At 36.1% G+C, this 22,024-nt stretch overlaps 1 protein-coding gene across 3 annotated transcripts in view; it reads left to right on the forward strand.

Annotated features, from left to right (window-relative positions):
- The first annotated feature begins 308 nt into the window (after window positions 1-308).
- xirp2.S (xin actin binding repeat containing 2 S homeolog) overlaps window positions 309-22,024 on the forward strand; it is a 95,296-nt gene continuing 73,580 nt past the window's right edge. For 2 of the 3 annotated variants that reach the window (XM_041578035.1, XM_041578036.1), the window contains exon 1: window positions 309-455. In XM_041578035.1, coding sequence (XP_041433969.1) covers window positions 422-455 — 34 coding nt within the window. In that variant the 5' untranslated portion in view covers window positions 309-421. Of the gene's footprint in view, window positions 456-13,081; window positions 13,276-22,024 lie in introns of those variants that run through there. The other variant, XM_018238841.2, reaches the window with a different exon arrangement.

Below are 22,024 nucleotides of genomic sequence, written 5' to 3' on the forward strand. Positions count from 1 at the left end.
CTCTCTCTCTCTCTCTATATATCATAACAATATAATTAGTATCAAGGAACCAAACCAAGAGCACAAAGTTCTGAAGCAGCAAAAATGTTAACAAGTTCTCAGTTTTAAGCATCTGCCAAAATGTCTTCTTGATATTGTATGAGCTGACCTGCACGCTGGTACATTTCCAAATCCTTAAAAGAAAGAACCGGTGTTATACTGGAAAATACCACTTTTGTAGCAGAAACCCTTAGGCGAAAAAAAAGCATCTGTTTCCTACTGATAACTTTTCAGCAAACATCCCCTTTATTTCTACTAACAGGAAACTGCTGAAATTGAGAGAAGTTTACGAACACCAACATCTAAGAGGCAGCCCAGGAGACATTCCAGCTCTGTGACAAACGTTTCTGACACAAAAGGTGGCAAAATATTTCCCAACAAGATGTCAGAGAGTAGCCAGAACTGCATCTCCGATGGTGAGTGTCGCTTTGATCTCCACTTGCGTCTGTATATACCTTCAGATTAATTAGGGAAGACCCTGAATCCAGTATACAGTGGAAATAGCTTAGTGGATTTATCTTTGTCATAACAAATATACATTGTAATTAGTTTTTACTTAGCTTTTCTAAGTGTATTTTCAGCTGATTATGAGATGCTCATGAACTAGCAAAAGAATAATGGAGCTAGGCTGGAAAGGGTGCTTTTACAAAGATAATGAATGATTAAAGAATTGATGAGTTTTGTTTCTGCTTTAAGAAAGCATGGCCATTTTCCTCCCCTTGTATTCTTCAGTATGTGTATGTCATTTGTATATTTGATGTATATACTTTTCTATTGTACATGGCTGCAAAATGTTGCACTTATATGTAGAAGACAATAATAATGATAACATATGTTAAGAGCCCACATTGTCCTACAGGAGAAAAGAAGGTAGAATTATTGGGGTTCGCCAAGTTACTTATAACCCTGATGAAGGCACCTAAGAATTGGTCGTATTGCTTTGAATTAAAAAAAATCTATTGAGTTACCCAGTGAAGGGTATCACTAAATCACTAAATTTGGGTGATTAAGGTCCCATACATGAGTTTGCCTTGATAAAGACACTCTACACAACTATACAGTATTCAGGCAAACTGAAATATACCAATGATGCCTTGCGATTGGTATGGACAATTGTGGTCTCTGTCATATGGAGATTGGAAGATTATTTCCATGTTCATTTACATTCAGCAAGTAACCAGTGTAGTGCTAATGCATTTTTATATTATAAAAGCAAAGATCTGGTTGCTATGAGTTACCAGACTATTACAATCATTGCTTGTATTACAATGAACTGGTGTTGCAGGTAACTAAATTGAGCCAGTAGAACTGTAGTCAATTTTGCACTTTTTATTACATATGCTCCCACCCCTTAGCATGCTAGCAAGTGCTACAGGAGAATGTTTTATATGAATGTTCCACTTTCCCTTTCCTCCAGGAGTCATGGCTGTATGCCAGATGCACTTCCGCACCCAAGAACACAGGATGTACATTGTATTCACTGACAGCAGAATTCACTGTTCCACAATGGCAGGGAAATACACTGCGTTAGTTTAAAAATCATATCTCAGCATTCCTTTATTGAGCATGCTGCCATATCTTACATCCTCTCTGTGTCAGTGTAATAAAGTTAAATGCGTATCATGTGCACTAAACATTTCTTTTATGTGCAGAGGCTGATAACTCCATCATTTTGCAAAAAATAGCACTGCTTTCTGAAACTCTGTTTCATTCTTTCTTTCTTTCTCTTTCTCTTTCTTTCTTTCTTTCTTTCTTTCTTTCTTTCTTTCTTTCTTTCTTTCTCTCTTTCTCTCTTTCTCTCTTTCTTTCTTTCTTTCTTTCTTTCTCTCTTTCTCTCTTTCTTTCTTTCTTTCTTTCTTTCTTTCCATATAGCCTTTAACATAGATATGGAACTTGGGAAGGACACAAAGTATTGTTTTTGTTCTTAAATCTTGAACAATGTTCAGTGTTTATATGAAGCACCTTCTTTCCTCTCTAAACAAAGCAACAGTTCTGTAATGCTTTATGATTGAGAATGAGATTCCAGCTTTCTTCACAACTTATTTAGCTTTCCTAGAAATCCCAACTTATTATCAAGGTTAAGGGATGCTAGGGGGTGTAGTTTAATGTTTTCAGCTATGATTGTATGCGGCTCAGAGTGTAAAGAGAGCAGGCAGAATTCCCACTGGATACCCTTGTATGGTTTGGCCTGGAAGACACAGGAATAGGGATGAGCCATTACACAAACACCCGTAGACTATAATGCATAGTAAAAAAATGTTGCACGATTTGAAAAATTGTCATGAGACAAAATGCTCATGTACATCGCTGCAGTTGTTGGACTTCAGGCCCCATCATACATTATAGTTGCAAGTCATAGGATGATTATACTGGGTCACATGACTCTGCATTGTTCTGTTCATTGGTGGTAAATGCCAAGTCACTTTTGGGAAGCCATTAGGCCTGCTTCTACTGAAGAAGTTTAGCAGCTAAATTACTTGACATTATATTTTTTTCATTTATTTGAGATGCCCTCAGATTTAAACTTCCTTCTGATTACTTCCGAACAATCAACTTAATCCAAACTGCCTTTCCGGTACTGTAAACTCACTGCTATTGCTAAATACATTGCATAGGCTATTTGTGACAATAACAGAGGAAGTATAGAGAAATATGAGTTTTGTTTAAACTGCTTTGGAAAGTCTCTACAAAACCACAACTTCCTCACTTACTGCCAATAACTGTTTGATATTCAAAAAGTACAGTAGTTGCAAAGTTAAGAATCATCTGCAGAAATCTGTAAGTTTATAAAAAGATATAAAAGCTCCTTAAAAGCAGAAGTAAACATAAAGTCACTGCCCAGGAAGGTTCACCCAGTAACTTGGAAAGGCAGATGTATTAATTTTCAGTTTTTACAACTCAGTCACAGAAAAAAAATAATGATTAAACTAAATTTTGAAGTTAAATTGAATTTGAAAAACTAGGTTGTGCTAAGGACAGGAAAAAAGAATTTGCAATGAAAATTGAAATTGTTTTTGTTACAACTTTTTTTCATTCAAATTGTTGTGATATTTTTCATTGATAAAGCTTAAAATCAAGTTTTCAAATCAACGTAAAAAAAAAATAAAAAAATGGGAACATTCAAGTTTGCAAGGCTGTTCTCAATTTTAATTTGAATACATTTGTACCTAATCATTTAGCTCCTAGCCAGGTCAGAGTTACTCTTCATTAAAAAACATAACAGGCCAGGTTGCTTTAGTACACATTGGGCTACCATCTTGCCCCCGGCTCCCAAGTATTCCCTTTGTGAATTCCTACATGGCACATGAGCAGTACAGAACTTCTCCAAAGATTTTTATGCAGTACATTTGAACTCAAACAGAGGATACAATAACTAGAAGCATGGGATAATATGGCAATGGCCCACTGTTCACAGAAGTACCTTGAGCCGTTCACATAATAGGAGATAAGTGATTGGAAGGGTGCACTTCCCAGTAAATTTTCTCTTCTTATTAAAGCAGTTGTATTAAAAAGCTGGTTTCTACACAGGTTTTATAAAATTGAACAACTTTAGAAAAGACTTTGCCAAAGTGTAATGAAGTGTAACATTTTGACATGAATCTGGTGTAACTTAATGATAAATTCTGAAAGTACCTCTAGGAGAAGAAATGTGACAAAATGCATCTAGCTGTTAGTAAGATGGTATAAACAAGGCTCTTACAAAGTCAGCTGGAAATGGAAAGTGGTGTTAGATGATCTTGTTTATTATGGAAATATAATACATTGGGATTTGCCTTTCAGAGTGCTTCCTCTTAGGGCAGGGTGCCTGTATTTCAGTCTAAATGAGGAGTCTCATGTCGTGTCAGGGGGGGGTACACTACTGTAAAGGGGTTTCAAAGTATTTTCCCTCAGTCAAATACTTGGTTACCCCAAAGTGGCTTTTAATAAGGACTCAGAACTCATGGCCCTAACAAACAATAAGCTTCTTTAGTCAAAAGTCAAAGTCAAAGTAAACTTTATTGTCATCTCAGCAGTATACGAATACACAGTGATACGAGACGACGTGGCTCCAGCTAGTACATATCACAAAAAGGCAGTTAAAAATACACAATAAATTTGTAAACATGAAATGTGCAATATATTGGCAGGAATTGGATATATGCATGTGTAAACCTTTAGAATTGTGCACTTGTATTTATGAACACACGTGCAAATGTGAAATGGTCACACTATTGGGCATGCATTGATACTATTTAGAAAGATATATATGCAATCATTACATGCTCATTTACAACGCTGGCAAGAGCCACTGCACCCATTAAGCTGTAATACCAGGGTTCTCTAAGCAGATTGTGTCAGTAGCTGGAAAACTTCATCCAAGTGAACATGATGCTAAACAAGAAATATAATAAAAATGAGATACATTTAAATGTGAGAACAGCTCTAGGCATTTCAATACACAGTTGGAATGAGGTTCAGCTCCAAAGAGCTTACAATATATATCATGTTTTGGAGCTGAGGTTTGTCACCTATAGTATCAATTTTCTTTAATAAGATGCTTGTCATTCACGGTGACAGGTAAGGTGGGCAAGTTTGTCCCCCTCTGTTTAGGCCAGGGGCATGAAAGCCTTAAATTTATTTTGAAATAATTCCTTTGCGATTTTTCCTATTTTCGCCAAGTAAGGCCAACAATGTTATAGCCCAAAAGAAAATAAATTACTATTTATTATTTTACCATTAATATTTTACCAAAATGTGGCTTTGCTAAGAACAAGCTTGTAACCACTGCATTTGGTTGTCTGGGCAGCATTGGAGCCACATGATCACTATACAGTATGTCATTGTTCTGGACAGTGGAAATATGTTCTATTCTAGAGTATGAAGAATAATAATAAACCATTAGGGCTGGCATACAAATGGTCAAAATAATTTTCTTGGACCTGTTAATTAAAGGGGCTGTAAAACTAACTGTAATTCCATCCCGCAGTGCCCCCTAGTTTTCTTTATAAGCTGCAGAAAAACATAATTATGAATGTAAAAAAATATTTGCGTTTTAAAGCAGTCGCTGGCTGTGGAGATTTGGGGAACAGTTTTATTGCTTTAAGAATACAACCCTGATGTTGCTGGACTACAGCTTTCAGTATACCTCAATCTTCATTTTATGTTACATCATTCTGGGATTAGTAGCCCATTAACAATTGAATAAAGTTTGGTTGAGCAGTGTAGCAGGGTTTACTACTCCTTTGATTTCGATGATTCTGCTAAATCTTTTGACTAGAACCAAAGGAAATCACAACTGCTCCAGCGATAAATATTGTACATTCTACATTACATTAATCAGCCCACCAGAGACACTTACGCTTTCTAATAAAGTTAATTTTTTTTTTTTTGGGGGCACAAACATAAATGTACTTTCTGATATCAATCAGGCTGGTTGGAAAAACTCATTGTAAGATTTGTTGTCTTAATATGCTTCATAAGTAGACTAAACTAATACTAATAAACTGGCTCCAACCGCAGCTGTCATTTTGCTTTTCCCTCCCTTCCTCTCCGGCACATACGCTAATCAACATGTTTCATCAGGAAATCTGCATTCAGTGATATCACAGAACGTTCCTTATTACAAAATAAAAAACAAATTCCAACGCAGCAACGAAGGTGAATCTGTTACTTTTAATTAAAGCTAAATGGAGCCACACACTGGCATGGGATATGAGTCTAAGACTTAGAAGTGCTCAGGGGAAATGTTATTAACGGCATAATGAAACAACTTGCTTTGTGCCAGTTGTGTGACTATTTGTATCACATATAGGGTAAAAAATGCAATATTGATGCAAAAACATCAGCAAAGTTTTGCTCTAGCTTTACTCACAATTTTTCTAGTTTATGTTAAACTTTGGACCATCTTCCATCCATATTTGGGTTAACCTTTTTCATTGCCAGAAGGTTCTGTTCCTTTTTTTACAAATATAATCTGTCATGCTGCTCATCAATAGACGCCCTTTGCTTCAGTCATATTTCTATTTGTGTCCCTTGACATCAGACACAACAGTCGCACACTAGGGGGTTGACTCTGTAAAAATAGCCAGTGATCCCAGTGAGCACTGCAATTTATAACTGTAACTGATGTTTTTTAAATGTTATGGCTTGGCAGAATGAGTCGCAAGATTATAAATATCAATGATATGTCATATACAGAGGACTAGATTTACTAATTGCCAGTAAATTCGCCATTGTAAGCACATGGACATACTGCGAGAAATGTGTCTGATAATGTTACCAAGAATAAAAAATGGAGGCGTGTTAGAAGTAATTTGCATAATGCCTTTGGTAATGAGGGTATGAACAAAGAAAAGATTTCCAATATATATAGGGAAGACGAGATTGTTAGTAGAGGATCCGCTGGCATTTATTCAGCTGTTGGTCCATGGATTAAAGACAAGTAATTTTCAAAACATCATGGTGGAGTATGTTAGAATATACTGGAAATTGGTGTAGTCTAGGAAAATTTGTCATGAAAAGTGTATGCCTTTTAAGGGATACCAACCCCAACATTACTGCACTGCTCAGTTGTTGCTGGACTACTAACCCCAACTTTTTATGAAGGTTAAGGCATGCTGAGAACAGTAGTCCAGCAACATTAGGGTTGTAATTTGTAAAGCAATATTGCACTATAAACCTTTCCCGTGGGCATTGGTGTAGCTAGTGTGTGTTTGGTTAGTGTAATTTCATGACCCCAAAATGGCACAATATTCTCTATGTAAGATAATAGCAAGATAACATAGCCTGGGAATCAGTATTCTCACTGATACTCTTAAATCTGTCATTAAAGGAGAAGGAAAGTCGTTTCTCACTTGGGGGTGCCAAATGTTAGAGAATATTATAGAAGTTAAGAAATTTAATTACACATATAAACCAATTCACCTACTGTATGGCAATTCTACTGACTTATAGCACCCCCCCAAGTGAACGTATTTACTTACCTATCAGCAGAAAACTGCACTGGTCCGGGGTTATTCCAGTGAGCTCCATGGAGCGATTCTCTTCCGGATTCCTTTTGCCTCATCGCAGCTACATGCGCATTAGAGTGAAAAGCTAAACTTTAAGAATTTAGCTATTTCATTCTACTGCGCACGTGTCTGCCCCGGGAAATTTGAACAAAGAAGAAGCCGAAAGAGGATCGATCCGTGGTGCTTGCTGGAATGACCCCGGGCCGCTGCAGTTTTCTGCTGATAGGAGCCCAGGGTTTCAGGTAAGTAAATACATTCACTTGGGGTGATATAATACGTTTTTTGTCAGTAGAATTGTCAGTAGTATTGGAAAACTCCATTGGAGCTGAGTCATGGGAGGCTAGGGTCGTTGTTGGAGGAGCAAGAGTCTTTGGTGTGAGGGCGTTACAAGTTCTTTGGCTTAGTTACTGTTAAATATATGTTATTACATGGTGGTCCAATTACAATGTATGTATGTATGTATATATATATATATATATATATATATATATATATATATATATATATATATATATATATATATATATATATATATATATACTGTTTTAAACCAAAGTGGGAACCTGTCTAAAAAGACAATGTTTAACATGGCTATAATATATATATATATATATATATATATATATATATATATATATATATATATATATATATATATATATATATATAGCCATGTTAAACATTGTCTTTTTAGACAGGTTCCCACTTTGGTTTAAAACAGTCCATGGCTGACCTTTGTATGTCTCCCTCCGGTGTGCAGCTGCCCGATAAAAACGTGTATTGCCGCAGTGCATTGAGTATACCCTGAATGTATTGGTCATGTGCTGCTTTTTCTGGGCTTGCAGCAGACACTAACACCCCCAGAGGACAAAAAATCTAAAAGACACAAAAGGGCATTTGCTAAATACTAAATCTAATTAGCATTAGAAATACTGTGCAAGAGCTTTATGAGTCAGTCATATTTCGTGGTATATTAATATATTAATATATGCAAGCAGGCACTTATCAGATTAAAATTTCAAAGGCTCCTATGCAGAGCTTGCCTGCATCTGTAAAATGAGTGCTTAGTTTATCCCTGTGAATAATCCACAAATGGAAAAAATAAATACAATAGCATCAGCTGGATAAAATAATTATGCTTTGGTAAATAAATAAAATAGTTCTCCTGATTTTACTAATTTGAGTAAGTTCAGATAGTGTCTTTCCTATTGCTCATAAACTTTTTAATTTGCGCTGTTTCTCATAGCCGAAAAATTAGCGAATTCCGTGCGAAATTCGCGAAACGGCAAAATATTTGCGAAACAGCGTTTTTTGACGCCTGCGTTTGTTTTTTTCGCCAGCAAATGTTTTCGGGATTCGCGCCTGGCGAATAAATTCGCCCATCTCTACTATCTATCTATCTATCAACCATCTATCTATTCTATCTCTCTCTTTCTCTATCTATCTATCTATCTATCTAACTAACTATCATCTATCTATCTATCATCTATCTATCATCTATCTATCATCTATCTATCTAGCTTAACTATCATCTTTCTTTCTTTCTTTCTTTCTTTCTTTCTTTCTTTCTTTCTTTCTTTCTTTCTTTCTTTCTTTCTTTCTTTCTTTCTTTCTTGCCTTTAACAGAGATATGGAACTTGGGAAAGACAAAAAGTATTGTTTTTGTTTATGAACAATGTTCAGTGTTTACATGAAGCACCTTCTTTCCTATCTTAACAAGCAGCAGTTCTGTAATGCTTTATGATTGAGAATGAGATTCCAGCTTTCTTCACAACTGAGCATTTAGTGCATATAGTGGCCTAACATTCTATTTTAATTACTCTGCTAATTATTTCCAGTAAGGCTAAAGGCATATGGGGAACAGCCTGAAATTGTCTTCCATTGACTGTGATTCAAGCAAGCTGAAAAGGACCAGTACTGGCGGTTCTTGGTCTGAAAATTAACCCTACAAATTTATTTGTCCAGGAACAGCAAAACTGGTGCCCTTAAGGCAGTCCTTAATACAGGTATAGGATCCCTTATCCGGAAACCCAATATCCAGAAAGCTCTGAATTATGGAATGTCTCCCATAGACTCCATTTTATCCAAATAATCCAAATTTTTAAAAATTATTTCCTTTTTCTCTGTAATAATAAAACCGTAGCTTGCACTTAATCCAAACTAAGATATAATTAATCCTTATTGGAAGCAAAACCAGCCTATTGGGTTTATTTAATGGTTAAATGAATATCTAGTAGACATAAAGCATGAAGAAAGATCCATTATCCGGAAAATCCCAGGTCCCGAGCATTCTGGATAACAGGTCCCATACCTGTACAGTAAGTGGGAAATAGCAAGGGTGGTTTCAGGTGGTTTGATTACAACTAGAAAGCTTAGCAAGGCATAGAAAACAATTCCAGTGCAGTTTTAATGTAATGCTATACAAAAACAGATATTATAATGTAAATAACATAACATTTTCCAACATTAATTATATGTGATTGAAAACTGAATTAGAGATATTGAAAAAGAGATATTTATCTCTTTCTTTTACACGTATGTTGTACCCAGGATTAGTGCTCATGATCATTAGTGTGCAGGCTTTTTGTGACTCAGATCCCTCTGCACAAATTCATGTGGGCTATATTATCATGTAGGGGTATGTGTATGTGAATACATTTTGGAAGGGGGTGTCTAAGAGTATATGTAAATATTGATTTGCATCAAGCAATAAAAATACATGTCTATTACTAATAGTAGTTATTAAAGATAATATTGCTAATTTGTCAAAGTTTTAGCCCTTAAAATATTTACAGACTTTAAGTTATTATCTTGGAACCGTTCTAATTTGGTGCAATACACTAGAGTGATACATTTAGATGCTGAGAGTCTCTTTTGAGCGAGAAAGAGACAAAGAGCTTATAGGGGTTAGGGTGGCAATATAAGCAAAGTTTGTTCTATTTCTCTAAGAAATACCAACCAATGTGAACTGCACTAGACAATAATATGTAAATGATGATTGGTTGCTATAAGCATATCCTGTCAAAGCAAAGTTTGAATAATTATCTTCAGTAGTTTATCCCTCATATGTATTAAAAGACAACAAGTTTGAGGCAAACTTTGCATGTTACTGAATACATTCATTCCCATGGGTTTAAGGTGAAGAGTAGCTGACACAGAATCAAGAGCAGGCCTCTGTAGCTCCTCATCTTTCCAAAACTACAGGTTGTTCTGGGAGCTGTAGTTCAAATACATCTGGAAAAATACACAGTGCAGGTTCCTGAACTGTGTAGTTTATAGAGAGGTAAGAAGGTCCTGGAGTAGATCATTATCTCACTGGTGGCCAATTGACATCTTTGCATTCAAGTTCCTTTGGCATGACATGATTTTTAAATAGAAAGCTACAGTATATGCATGATTATAGTCTTCATGACTTCATACTGTTAATTACTCGTTTATTATGGCTCACCCATTGACAGAATCATAATATAAAGCAGTGTCTAGTGTGTCTCCACAAAGATAACCATTGTCTGAAAGTGGTATTATCCGCAGTGGGTACCTACCCAATTGTTACTCCCCCTGGTTACATTATATATAGCAAGTCCATTTCCTGGTGTATAATTTTTACTTATTGTGCTAACAAATAGGGGTTATAATACTAGGAAAGCTAAAGGCAGTATTCAGTGTGCCTGGAGTCAGCCTGCATATGTGATTGAGAGGAATATTGTGCTAGCAATAGATTAGGAGCCCAGTCAGCACATTTCTGTCAGAGCTGTCAGAGGCCTCTGATGTACAACTGAAAGGGAATCAATTTGTCTCTGGAGATAGTCTCTGTGTTAGAAACAAAGCTTGGTAAAAATAAATTATTTTGTCACACCATCTGATTCAAAGGAGAATTACGGCTAAACAACGATAAATAATTAAAAAAAATATGCAGACAATACAACATTAAAGTTAAAGTTAGAGTGCAAGGATTGGTCCATAGCATGCTAAAAGTATATTTTATGGTGATCTTCCCTTTCACATTTCAATGTCCATTCCTCCTGCCCCACTGGGTTGGCATCTGCCAAAAGATTTTCCTAACTGCCGATGGCCACAGTGATGGCATGAGGTTTTCGGATATGAGGACTCATGCATTTGTTTATCTTTGATATACAGTAGCTGTTTTATTTCACAATGCAATGCCACCTTGTGCAAAATCACCACAGGTTCCAGTTTTTGCCCACAGGTTTGTGAAATATGTGTAACCTTTAAAATATAATAATCTGAAGAATTGCAAAACAGCCATTATGTTTCCCCGGAACAAGTTCCATTTAACATAATCTCTCCTTCCATAACTCCTGAATTTAATTATTTTTTTAAAAAAGATTTTTCTAAAAATTTGTTATTTGCTTTTTTCTTAGAAGCACATGCCCACCACCTTGGATAAGGAGCTCCCAACGTTGTCCTCTTTGAACTTATAATAGGAGTCGGATAAATTATATTGTAAAAATACAGCTTCTTGTTAGTGTGGCCACCAGATGACATTGTTAGACAGTGAGATGCCAGGAAAACACTTACATACCATTGGCCACCTCTGGCCAATGAGAAGGTTATAGTGCATGATGCCAGGGAGCCTAAGGTAGGCCTCCAGCAGAACTAGATAGGGTAGTTTGTAGTAGAGTTGTTAGAGCTCATTGCAGGTGGTGAGAGGTATTGGCAAGGTTGACAGATGAGGCTCCAATGAGGAGAGATAGAGAGAGGGAGCAGTTTTAGGGACCCAGAGGAAGACTAAGTTAAGTATGGTCTATCCTGCCTCACTTGCAAGGCTGAACCCTCTGCTGAAAGCCTGTAAGAAGGTGCAAAAAAATTAGTTTGACCATGTTGTGCAGCACACATTTGCATAATGAGAGTATGGCGTTGCACACATGTGCATAGTTAGTCACGTCATTTGCTTATAATGTGCATGCAATTAAAAAGAACTACTCTTTCACCTAACTAGATTGCGAGCTTAGCCAACTCCTTTGTTTGGGAAAATATTTTAGGCTAACAGATGCCCTTTAAGTAAGTATACAGTAAATACCAGATCATCCTATAATAGACATGTTCACTCATGTGGATTTGCCCTCTTCATCCAGCAGTCATCCACAGTCACCCACTCTCACATCCTGTAATTTGAGCCTAAATTAATGTTATCCCCCCCCAAACACACACACCATTGACACAACTGACATGCACCCTAAAAATGTCAGCAGACCAACCTCAACATGCAGCAACCAGGGTTTAATCAAGGCATAATGGTACATGGTATAAATATACTGTAACATCTCTGGCTATACATGGAGGACTACTGACCATCCAACATACATACATACATACACTTAGGGGTTGATTTATTAATGGTCAAATCTTTTTTTTTTTGTTTACCCAAATTGAGATCTTCAGGGTTAAAAATTGTGAATTAGAATAATTACTCTAAACAATGAAAATGTCATTTGAAATCTAAAAGCTGATAAGGCCACGTAGAAGTCAAATTGTATAAGGCAAATCTTTATTTGCTTTGAGGTTTTAGGGATTTTTTGTTCACTTGTTATCACACAAAAATTCTTAAGAAAACAAGTATTTTGATGTTTGCAAAGTAAACAATGTTGCTTTTGCACAGACTTGTATATGCAATAGTTGCACAGTTGTGTATGCAATAAAACTTCTTAATGATAAAGTTGTTACTTTTGCTCCAAAAGTTTATGCCACCTTCAAGCAGGTTTTAAAGATTTGCAATGCAATAAAAATTCTAATAAAGAATATTATATTGCGACATTCACATTTTTTGTGTGCAAATTTGTTCTCTTTGCAAATGTTATTACATTTCCCCTAAATACACTTTTAAATGTTACTTGGCCTCTCGTTAGCTTTATTTCAGTGCAAATGTATAAGGCAAGGCTGGTTTCACTAACAGGTTTCTACATCTAGTAATTGACTCAGACACTCTGCATTCAGTACTCAGTGCCTAAAAATAGCCCCCAAGGTCCACCTTTTTTGCATGCATGCAAAAATAAAATCAGCTGTCACCATTAACTCATGTGTGAGAAGGAAGGCATATCCTGAGTGGAGCTGGTCTCCGCAAGCCTGCAATAACGGGGACTGGGAACTGTATTATAAGTAGAAAACTAAAACTAAAAATCCATAACAAAAAATAGCTCTGATACAGAAGGAGAAAGTGAATGTTGTTTTCTCTTGTTGGTGCACATCCTGAGAGTATATTGGGAGTAGCTTAGAACTCAGATTTAAGGTAAGTCATTGGGAATCAGTTTCTGCTAACTAAAAAATATACTGGACAATAAAATAAAATGTGAAATCATTTTCTTAACTCTGTAGAATTCACTTTGAATGTCTTATGAAGCATATATATTTATAGTTGTTTGATTACATTTCATTTTATATCCTATCTTTGTCTTTTATAATGAGAATAAAAATCAAAGCAATGTTATGGGAGGCTGGTGCGCATGGGTATGTCATCCTTTACTTAATATTTTTTTTTCACTGAATTCAGTGAATTCATTTTTTAATTCAGTACAGAACACACAAAAAAAATGCAAATTCTGCTGTGAAGGTCTGCTTCTCTTGTTGTGCTAGAATGCTGCTTGTAAATGAAAAGGTGGAACTTAGTGGAGAGGAAAGTGAAGTTTTAAAATAGAGATAAAATATTGCAGGTTTCATGGTGTTGCAACTAAAGTTCTCATCCCTTCGAACAATTTAGTTACAGCCATAGGCCCTTTTCACATACACACACTCCTAGGGCAATTTCATCAGGACCTAATTAACCTGACTTCATGATTATGGAGTGTGGGAGGAAACTGTGGAGTGTGGAGGAAACCCATACAGATGTAGGGAGAACATACAAATTATTTGTAGATGGTTTCCAGGTTCGGATCATTTTGGTTCCCTCAGCACTGAACCAATGTACCCAAGAAAGTTTACATCATTTATATAAGTGCCTTTGCTAGTGGGGTTCTCTATAGTGCACACTATAGTCAAGAGCTAATTAACCTGTCTGTATGTTATTGTGGGTAGACTCAGGACCACTGCATGGAAAACGGTGTACGTGCAGACAGTGAGAATATGCAAGCTCCTTGGAAATAGTGAACTGGCTGTATGTTTTTCCATTATTTTAAAGAAGGTGCATACGCTTTAGTATTTAGAGGTTTATTTAGAATTGAAATATAGCATCTGAGCAGTTGAAATGTACTTATGCACCCCATTTTAACACAATTCTGTTCTATGAGTTCTCAGCAGCTCAGCAGCTTTGCTGGGTTCTAACCTTGCCAAATCATTATTCCTTAAAGCATAAGAAGCATTGCATTAAAATGGGGAAACGCTCTTTGATTCTGTATAATGAATTCTGAAAGTATCCGTTTTTTTAACATTTCAGTTGTTGGATCTTGCTAAAAAAAAATGCCACATTTAATAAATCAGCTCCCTTATCATTGCATCCAAAGTAAGCGTAAAAGGGCCGGAAAAGAAAAGAAATGTATTAAGGGGCCTATTTATTATGATGTGTTAATTTTACACAAAATTATCTGGAAAAATTATGTAAAAAGCTGTCTTAAATAAACTGTGAACTTATCAAGGTGTGTGATATTTTACGCCAAGCGAACACCAGATTTTCTGCCATTATTTTATATTGCTTCAGACCTTTGTAAGAAAGTTTCAGCAGAAATTGCTATAAAAAGTGCATTAAAAAATCCGCCATTTTAATGCATTTTTTTTTTTCACGGCAATGCTTGGAGACATGTGGCTCTTCTTCCATCATGATTAGCCTAAAGGGTAAAAAGGCTGTAGACAGATAGCTATACTATCAGGTACCTATGGGCTGCTAACAAAGTCAAGACGATTTGATCATATTAGTCCAGTGCTGGCCTGGCTTCTAGTGAAGCTTAGGCTTGACTTTAAAATGTTACTGCTAACTTACCAAGATTTACACAATGAGGCTCCAGAATATCTTTCGGAGTTGCTGACTGTTCATAATAGCACTAGGTTGCTAAGGTCCTCCAGTCAAGGGCTGTTAAAAACTCCTAGGGGAAAGGGGGGAAAGGGGAAGAAAAGGGGGAAAGGTGATTGTGCTTTTGCCGCATATGCTCTGAGACTTTGAAATAATTTGCCATTACATATTAGACAAGCCAGTTCTATTGATATTTTTAAAAAGCAACTGAAGACTCATTTTTATACTTTGGCTTTTAAGTAGTGTGAGTCAAATCTGATGTAATATAGTGCCGCTATTATTGCTTTATGGGGATGAAATGATGCGTTATTGTTTATTGGATGTTTATTTTACTTATTTTTGTCTGTAAAGCACTTTGTAGCTATGCTTCGAAAAATGCTATATAAATAAATTTTACTTACTTACTTACTTACTTGTATATCTAATGGGAATATTTCCTAAGGGATTTTTTTTTTTAAAGGGGCATTCAACCCAACCATAAAGCTGCTCCACTGCATCCCCTAGTCCCCTAGAAGTAGAGTAGACAAAAACTAAGTTGTACTTGGAAACTAATTCACCTACAGTATGAGAAGTCTACTGACCAAAAACACAATTATACATATTAGATAATTCTCCAATGAGAATGTTGATTCACAGCACATGTCAGGCAGCTTGCTGTTATTTTACATAGAGTGGTCATAAAATCATTTTAACTTCATTATTATTATTCAAACTCCAATTTCAGGAATAAAGAACGGGGAACCAGATTTGTACAAATCAGCTGGGATTCGCCGTGAAGGATTATTTTGAAATTGAATGCAGCTTTGGGAGAGTTGGAAAAAAGTTATATTGTGCAATATTGCTTTAATAATATAACCCACATGTTGCTGGACTACAGCTCCCAGAATGCATCAACCTTATAAATAATATGTTAAAGTATTTGGGGATAATAGTAGGGCAACAACTGAATAAAGTGTGGTTGAGAAATGACAGGAGGAGGAAGCCAGCAAATAAGCTCTTGAGTAGTGGCAGATGGAGCACAGTTTGGTATCTACCTTGCATGTCAAAAACAGCACACAATCATATCAGTAGGAAAGGTGTATTCAATCAATCTATATGAGGGATGCTTCATTCACATACCTGTACTAGTGTCCCAGGAGGTTCCTTACAACTGGTTGCCTATTATTAGTTAATTGCTTGCAATTGTATTACAGCAAACTTTTTGGTAGTACACTGTACAAAGCAGGTGTCACTTGCTACCATTGCAGAACCCAAAGATATTTTAGTTCAATTAGCAATTTAATCTTATCCATATACGTACTGTATGTCGCTCTATTGGCTTCTACTAGACTGTCTCATAAGAGAGAGAGTTCCACCAGGAGTAGCAACTGACCAAAAGTCAGTAGAGATTGTAGAGACAGGAAACTGCTTCACGTTATGACCACTAATTCGTATTTTTTCTCTTAAATATAATCATCTTATAAACTGATCTGGGTTTTGTTTTCATATATTTAAACTGTAAAATACTGTTCCTTCTGATGTATTTGACTTCCTGCCAACATAATAATGTAAACCCTAAGAGGCAGTTATATGGTATATAGAGGGTATAAAAAGAGAGTTTTACAGTGACTGCAATGAGGAGCATAAACTCTACATAAAGATATTCAGTTGCACCCCCAATCCTCCAAAGACTCAAGACCGTGCTTCCCTTAGAATACTGTTTACCAGGTTCATACCAGCCCTCTTTCTGTTTTCTAACTCAAGGAAACTACAGTGTTTTTTTGTTTATTTGGCATGATAATGTAACACCATAGCCAGATATCAGGAGTGTAGATATAGTGCTAGGAAGAAACTTTTAAGAGCCCCCAGCAATTGCAGGCTATACACAGGGCAGATAGGGCTTCCATTGGAGGACTTGTTATCCAGGATGCTCGGGACCTGGGTTTGTCTAGATAATGGATCTTTCTGTAATTTGGATCTTCATATCTTAAGTCTACTTGAAAATCATGTAAACCCAATAAGCTGGTTTGGCTTCCAATAAGGATTAAGCAAATCTTAGTTTGGATCAAGTACAAGGTACTGTTTATTTATTACAGAGAAAAAGGAAATCATTTTAAAAAAATTGGATTATTTTATTTTAATGGTCTATGGGAGACCGCTTTTCCATAATTCTGAGCTTTCGGAATAATGCATTTCTGGATAATGGATCCCATACCTGTACTGACTTAAGCCAACTGCTGGCCCAAGGGGGAAACACCTTATCAAACAGTGTTATTTTAGCAACCCATTTTTGATTGCAACTGCCACAGTAATGTCCTGTGTGTCAAAACAAATTTAATTGCGCAAACATTCTCTGTAAATTGGATGCGAGTTGCAGCTAACAATATTGGGATTTTGTCATTTCGGGCATGTGGCGCTAAAATATAATTAGCACATGACGCTTTTGGTTCAGTCTACTGCACCCATGGACACAACCTACTGTGGAACCCTGGAATTGCAGTCATGTTCAGGGTGTCAGTAGCTTTAGGGTTCCTCTATCATGAATAGGTGCACTTGTCCACAATTCAGCAGAAGAAGCAAGGCAGATGCCTATTCTAATAACCTTCTTCATATATAATAAACAAAATTAAAAAAAACAGCACAGGCATGGGGAGCTTACATTTTGCTATTAGGTCAAATTAAGCATAAAAGCACGTATATATAATTTCTTTTGTTTGAGGAATGGGCGGATTTTTTGGCAAAATTCAGCGAATTGTTAATTGTTAATTCATTAATGTCGTTTTTTGTTTGCAAAATTCAGCGAATTGTTAATTGTTAATTCATTAATGTCGTTTTTTGACACACATCTTTTTTTCCGACGCACACAGCCATACAAGTGTATGGCCGTCAATTCTGCGGCGAAACAAACCGAAAAAAATTGCCCATCCCTAAAAACACCATATCGCTTGCTTCTGAGTGCTGATCAACAAAAGCTAGTTGTTCTAATATATAATCTGTCTTTATTAATATCATAAATACAGCAGTGGGTAAAAACAAATGAGTTTCTTGCCTGTTAACCTAGGCACTACTTCAGAGTTGTGCAAACATCACATGTCAAGCAATTAAATAGTGTCAGAAGTGCAATTCATTAGCATTTAAAGGTAAAGTAGAACACATCAAGTGGAATGAATATATAAATAAATGTAATAAACATTTGAGTATGTATATAAATCCATCATATGTACTATTAAGGAAAAATTAATCATCACACATAATCAAAATATATAAATGGACAATCAATTAATACAATAAAATAAAATAAATGATTTAATTAATATAATATTCCAATTGTATAAAAAGATGATTTAGAATTATATGTTAGACCACCAGTGACATGATTTATGTGTCTATGTGATATACTAATAACTAATAAAAATATATAATTAAAATCAGATTCTTCATGTATACTTCTTGTGTTATGCTAATTCTTGAAGCTATCTGATCTAGGATACTTATACCTCTGTTAATATCTCCATGTTCTAATAAAACACTTCATAATAGCTAATAATTCATAATTTATAGAGCCATAAATTATTTCATACAGCACAATGCTCCAATTTACAATTCAATTAATTGAATTTGATTTATTTGATTAATTCCAATTCTTTAATTTTTAATTCTGATTCTGGTACAGCCATAAATTCATAGTTCTCAGATTATTATTTTATATTTATGATGATTTGCTATTGTTTTATTTTTTATTTCTTATTTCTAAGACTTTTTCAATTTTTTGGGGATTTTTTCAAAATATATTTTTTTTTGTAAATTTTGTTACCATTATTTGCAATTGGTCTTTTTTATTTTAGTTTTTTATTATTATTACCAAATAGTTTTTCATAAATCAATCAAAATCAAACTCCACAAATATATAAGACTTCGAAAGTCTAGTCCAAAAAATACTTAGGGGCACATTTACTTAGCTCGAGTGAAGGATTAGAAGGAAAAAAACTTAGAACTTCGAAAGTTTTTTTTTGGCTACTTCGACCATCGAATTGGCTACTTCGACCTTCGACTACGACTTTGACTTCAAATTGAATGATTCAAACTAAAAATCGTTTGACTATTCAACTATTCGATAGTCGAAGTACTGTTTGACCATCTACTTCTCCACCTAAAACCTACCGAGCACCAATGTTAGCCTATGGGGAAGGTCCCCATAAGCTTTCCTTGCTTTTTTTTATCGAAGGAAAATCATTTAATTCGAAGGATTTAATCGGATTTAACTTTGACTACGATATTGGAAGTCGAAGGATTTAACTTCGATGGTCGAATATCGAGGGTTAATTAACCCTCGATATTCAACCCATAGTAAATATGCCCCTTAGGGGCAGATGCATCAAGGGTCGAATATCGTAGGTTAATTAACCCTCGATATTCGACTGGGAATGAAAATCCTTTGACTTCGAATGTCGAAGTCGAAGGATTTTGCGCAAAAACTGAGATCGAAGGAATAATCGTTCGATCGAATGATTAAATCCTTTGAATCGAACGATTCGAAGGATTTTAATCCAACGATCGAAGGATTATCCTTCGACCAAAAAAACTTAGCCAAGCCTATGGGGACCTTCCCCATAGGCTAACATTGGGTTCGGTAGTTTTTAGGTGGCGAACTAGGGGGTTGAAGTTTTTTCTTAAAGAGACAGTACTTCGACTACCGAATGGTCGAATAGTCAAACGATTTTTAGTTCGAATCCTTCGATTCGAAGTTGAAGTCGTAGTCGAAGGTCGAAAGTAGCCGATTCGATGGTCGAAGTAGCCCAAAAAACACTTCGAAATTCGATTTTGTTTTTACTTCGAATCCTTCACTTGAAGTTAATGAATTGGCCCCCCAATGTCACACTCCTTTTTCAGCCCTTTAGATGTAACTGTATCCAATTTAGACATCCGTTTAACCTATTTTTTGGATATTAATGCATCAATGTTTCCTTTCCTCATTTGTTTGAGGGAAAATAAGGGAATAAGTTTGTACTAAGCTGCTGCTTCAGGGCAGAACTCCGCAGACAATTCCGGCGCGCTGATGTGACACTACTGTCGGATGCAGACGTTGCACAATGCATCTGTATCCGACAGTCGTGTCGCGTCACATCAACAATGCGACACGGTCCAACAATAGCATTACTTACCTTATTTCCATCGCATCCGACGTGATGCCTGCATTTTTGCGCAGCTCGTCGGATCGCGCAGGAATCGTCCGTGGAGTTCTGCCCTTTGTCACTAGGTTTTGGTAAGGAGAAAATGCTTCACACCTGGATATTTTAATAAGCAATGAAACCAAGAAGTGCAAACATTGTTTTTAAATTACTCACAGAAAAGCCGGTATGAAATCGCTGGTGTAGAGAAACTTGCAATACTATTATTCTAGAAGCCACATCATTAACTAGATTTATTTTCTGCTTCTCATTGCTCTTCCATAAGATATGTCATACAGTTAACATGGCATATGAATTTAAATTATCAGAACAAAAAGTTTTGATGTTATACACAGTTTTTCCAGTAGCGTCTTTAAAGGAAGAGAGAACATCATTTAAATAAATTACCATTTAGAATTTATCATTTACATTATTACGCTTGATCGAATGAAGTTTTACAATAAAGCGAGAAGTCAGCAGTTTGTTACATGTTGGATTCTACTCCACTTTTTAACTCTATTGTGGTCTGTTGTAGAGACATGAAACTGCTTATTACAAATGTAGTTGTCAGGAGTCCTTTCATTTTATTGATGGGGGCCTCCAACTATCAACTTTGGCTTGTGGGAAAATCAGCCTGATGAAGGGAGGGTGCCCTGGGGGGAGGGTGGGTGCCCTGGGTGGGTCCACGTTGATTTTTCTGGTGGCATAATAAAAGGGGTCAACCCCCTGACTGCATCATTTTGTGTATGTGCGGATCAGTTCCAAACGATTGTGATGTGGGAAAACTAGACATTGAGGTTTGACTAGATGGATAATGCATAATAACACCTTTTTCTGCTTCATATGGGCTGAGCTGTTAGATGCTTGTATTTTGGACATGCCAGTATGACAACTAGTAACTCGTAGCAACCAAAATCTACATTTTTATTTTTTTTAATAAAGCAATATCAGACTGCTTTTTATGAACAACCAACGTTTAGTTACAAGCCCTCAATACTTACTTAGAATACTTTCCAACATATCCAACCCCACTTCCTGCCTTTGTGGCTAAATCCAGCTGGAGAGAGGTGAAACCGTTTATGATAAATGGCTAGCAGTGGGTTAAATTGGTCTACTGTTTTCGTTCAGGTGAAGCTGTCAGACAGCTGCAGGAACTTTTGGTATATTTATTAGAACATGGCAGGTAAGACTGGCCTGCTCCATGCTTGCTCTCAGCTTAGACAGGTAGTGGAAAACAGGAACAAGATTATGAATCACAAGGCATTGGCAAAACAGCAGGATTGCCCTTAACCAAAATGTCCACACAAGCAGGTAACTACACCCTTCTTGTAATTGTGCAGAACTTCAGAATGCAGAATTTCATAATATTCAAATTTCAACGCAAATCTATGCCTGGCGAAACAATTTGCTCATCACTATTGGCTGTTATGTCTGATATCAGTTCACTCCAGCCTTTATAGATTACATTTTTGATTAACCATATTAGAAATGTTTTTTTTACCCTGTTTTTATTTTTATACTGAGCTGCTGTAGAGATCAAAATTACGGAAAGACACCTTATCCAGAAAATACCAGGTTCCAAGCATGCTTGATGATAGACTCTATAACTGTATTTAAGGCAGTTTGTCACAGTGGTTACACATCTAATCTAAAGCCCTCTGTTTACTTCACTGCAGGAAGTAAAGCCCTAAGCAGGATCAGTTAGCACAGCGACTAAGAAAAGCAAGCTTAGCAGGAAATATCTTCATGGCAGTAAATGTCATTTATTGAAAACATGATACGTATATTAATAGCCCTGCATTAATTAGATGTGCTTTAAAAATGTGGAATGTTTAGGTTGCTGGTATCCTTTACATTGGCATTAAATGCTTGCCATACAATGACAGTGTGCA

The sequence above is a fragment of the Xenopus laevis genome, chromosome 9_10S (genome assembly GCF_017654675.1).
Source record: "Xenopus laevis strain J_2021 chromosome 9_10S, Xenopus_laevis_v10.1, whole genome shotgun sequence".
Lineage (NCBI taxonomy): Eukaryota > Metazoa > Chordata > Amphibia > Anura > Pipidae > Xenopus > Xenopus laevis.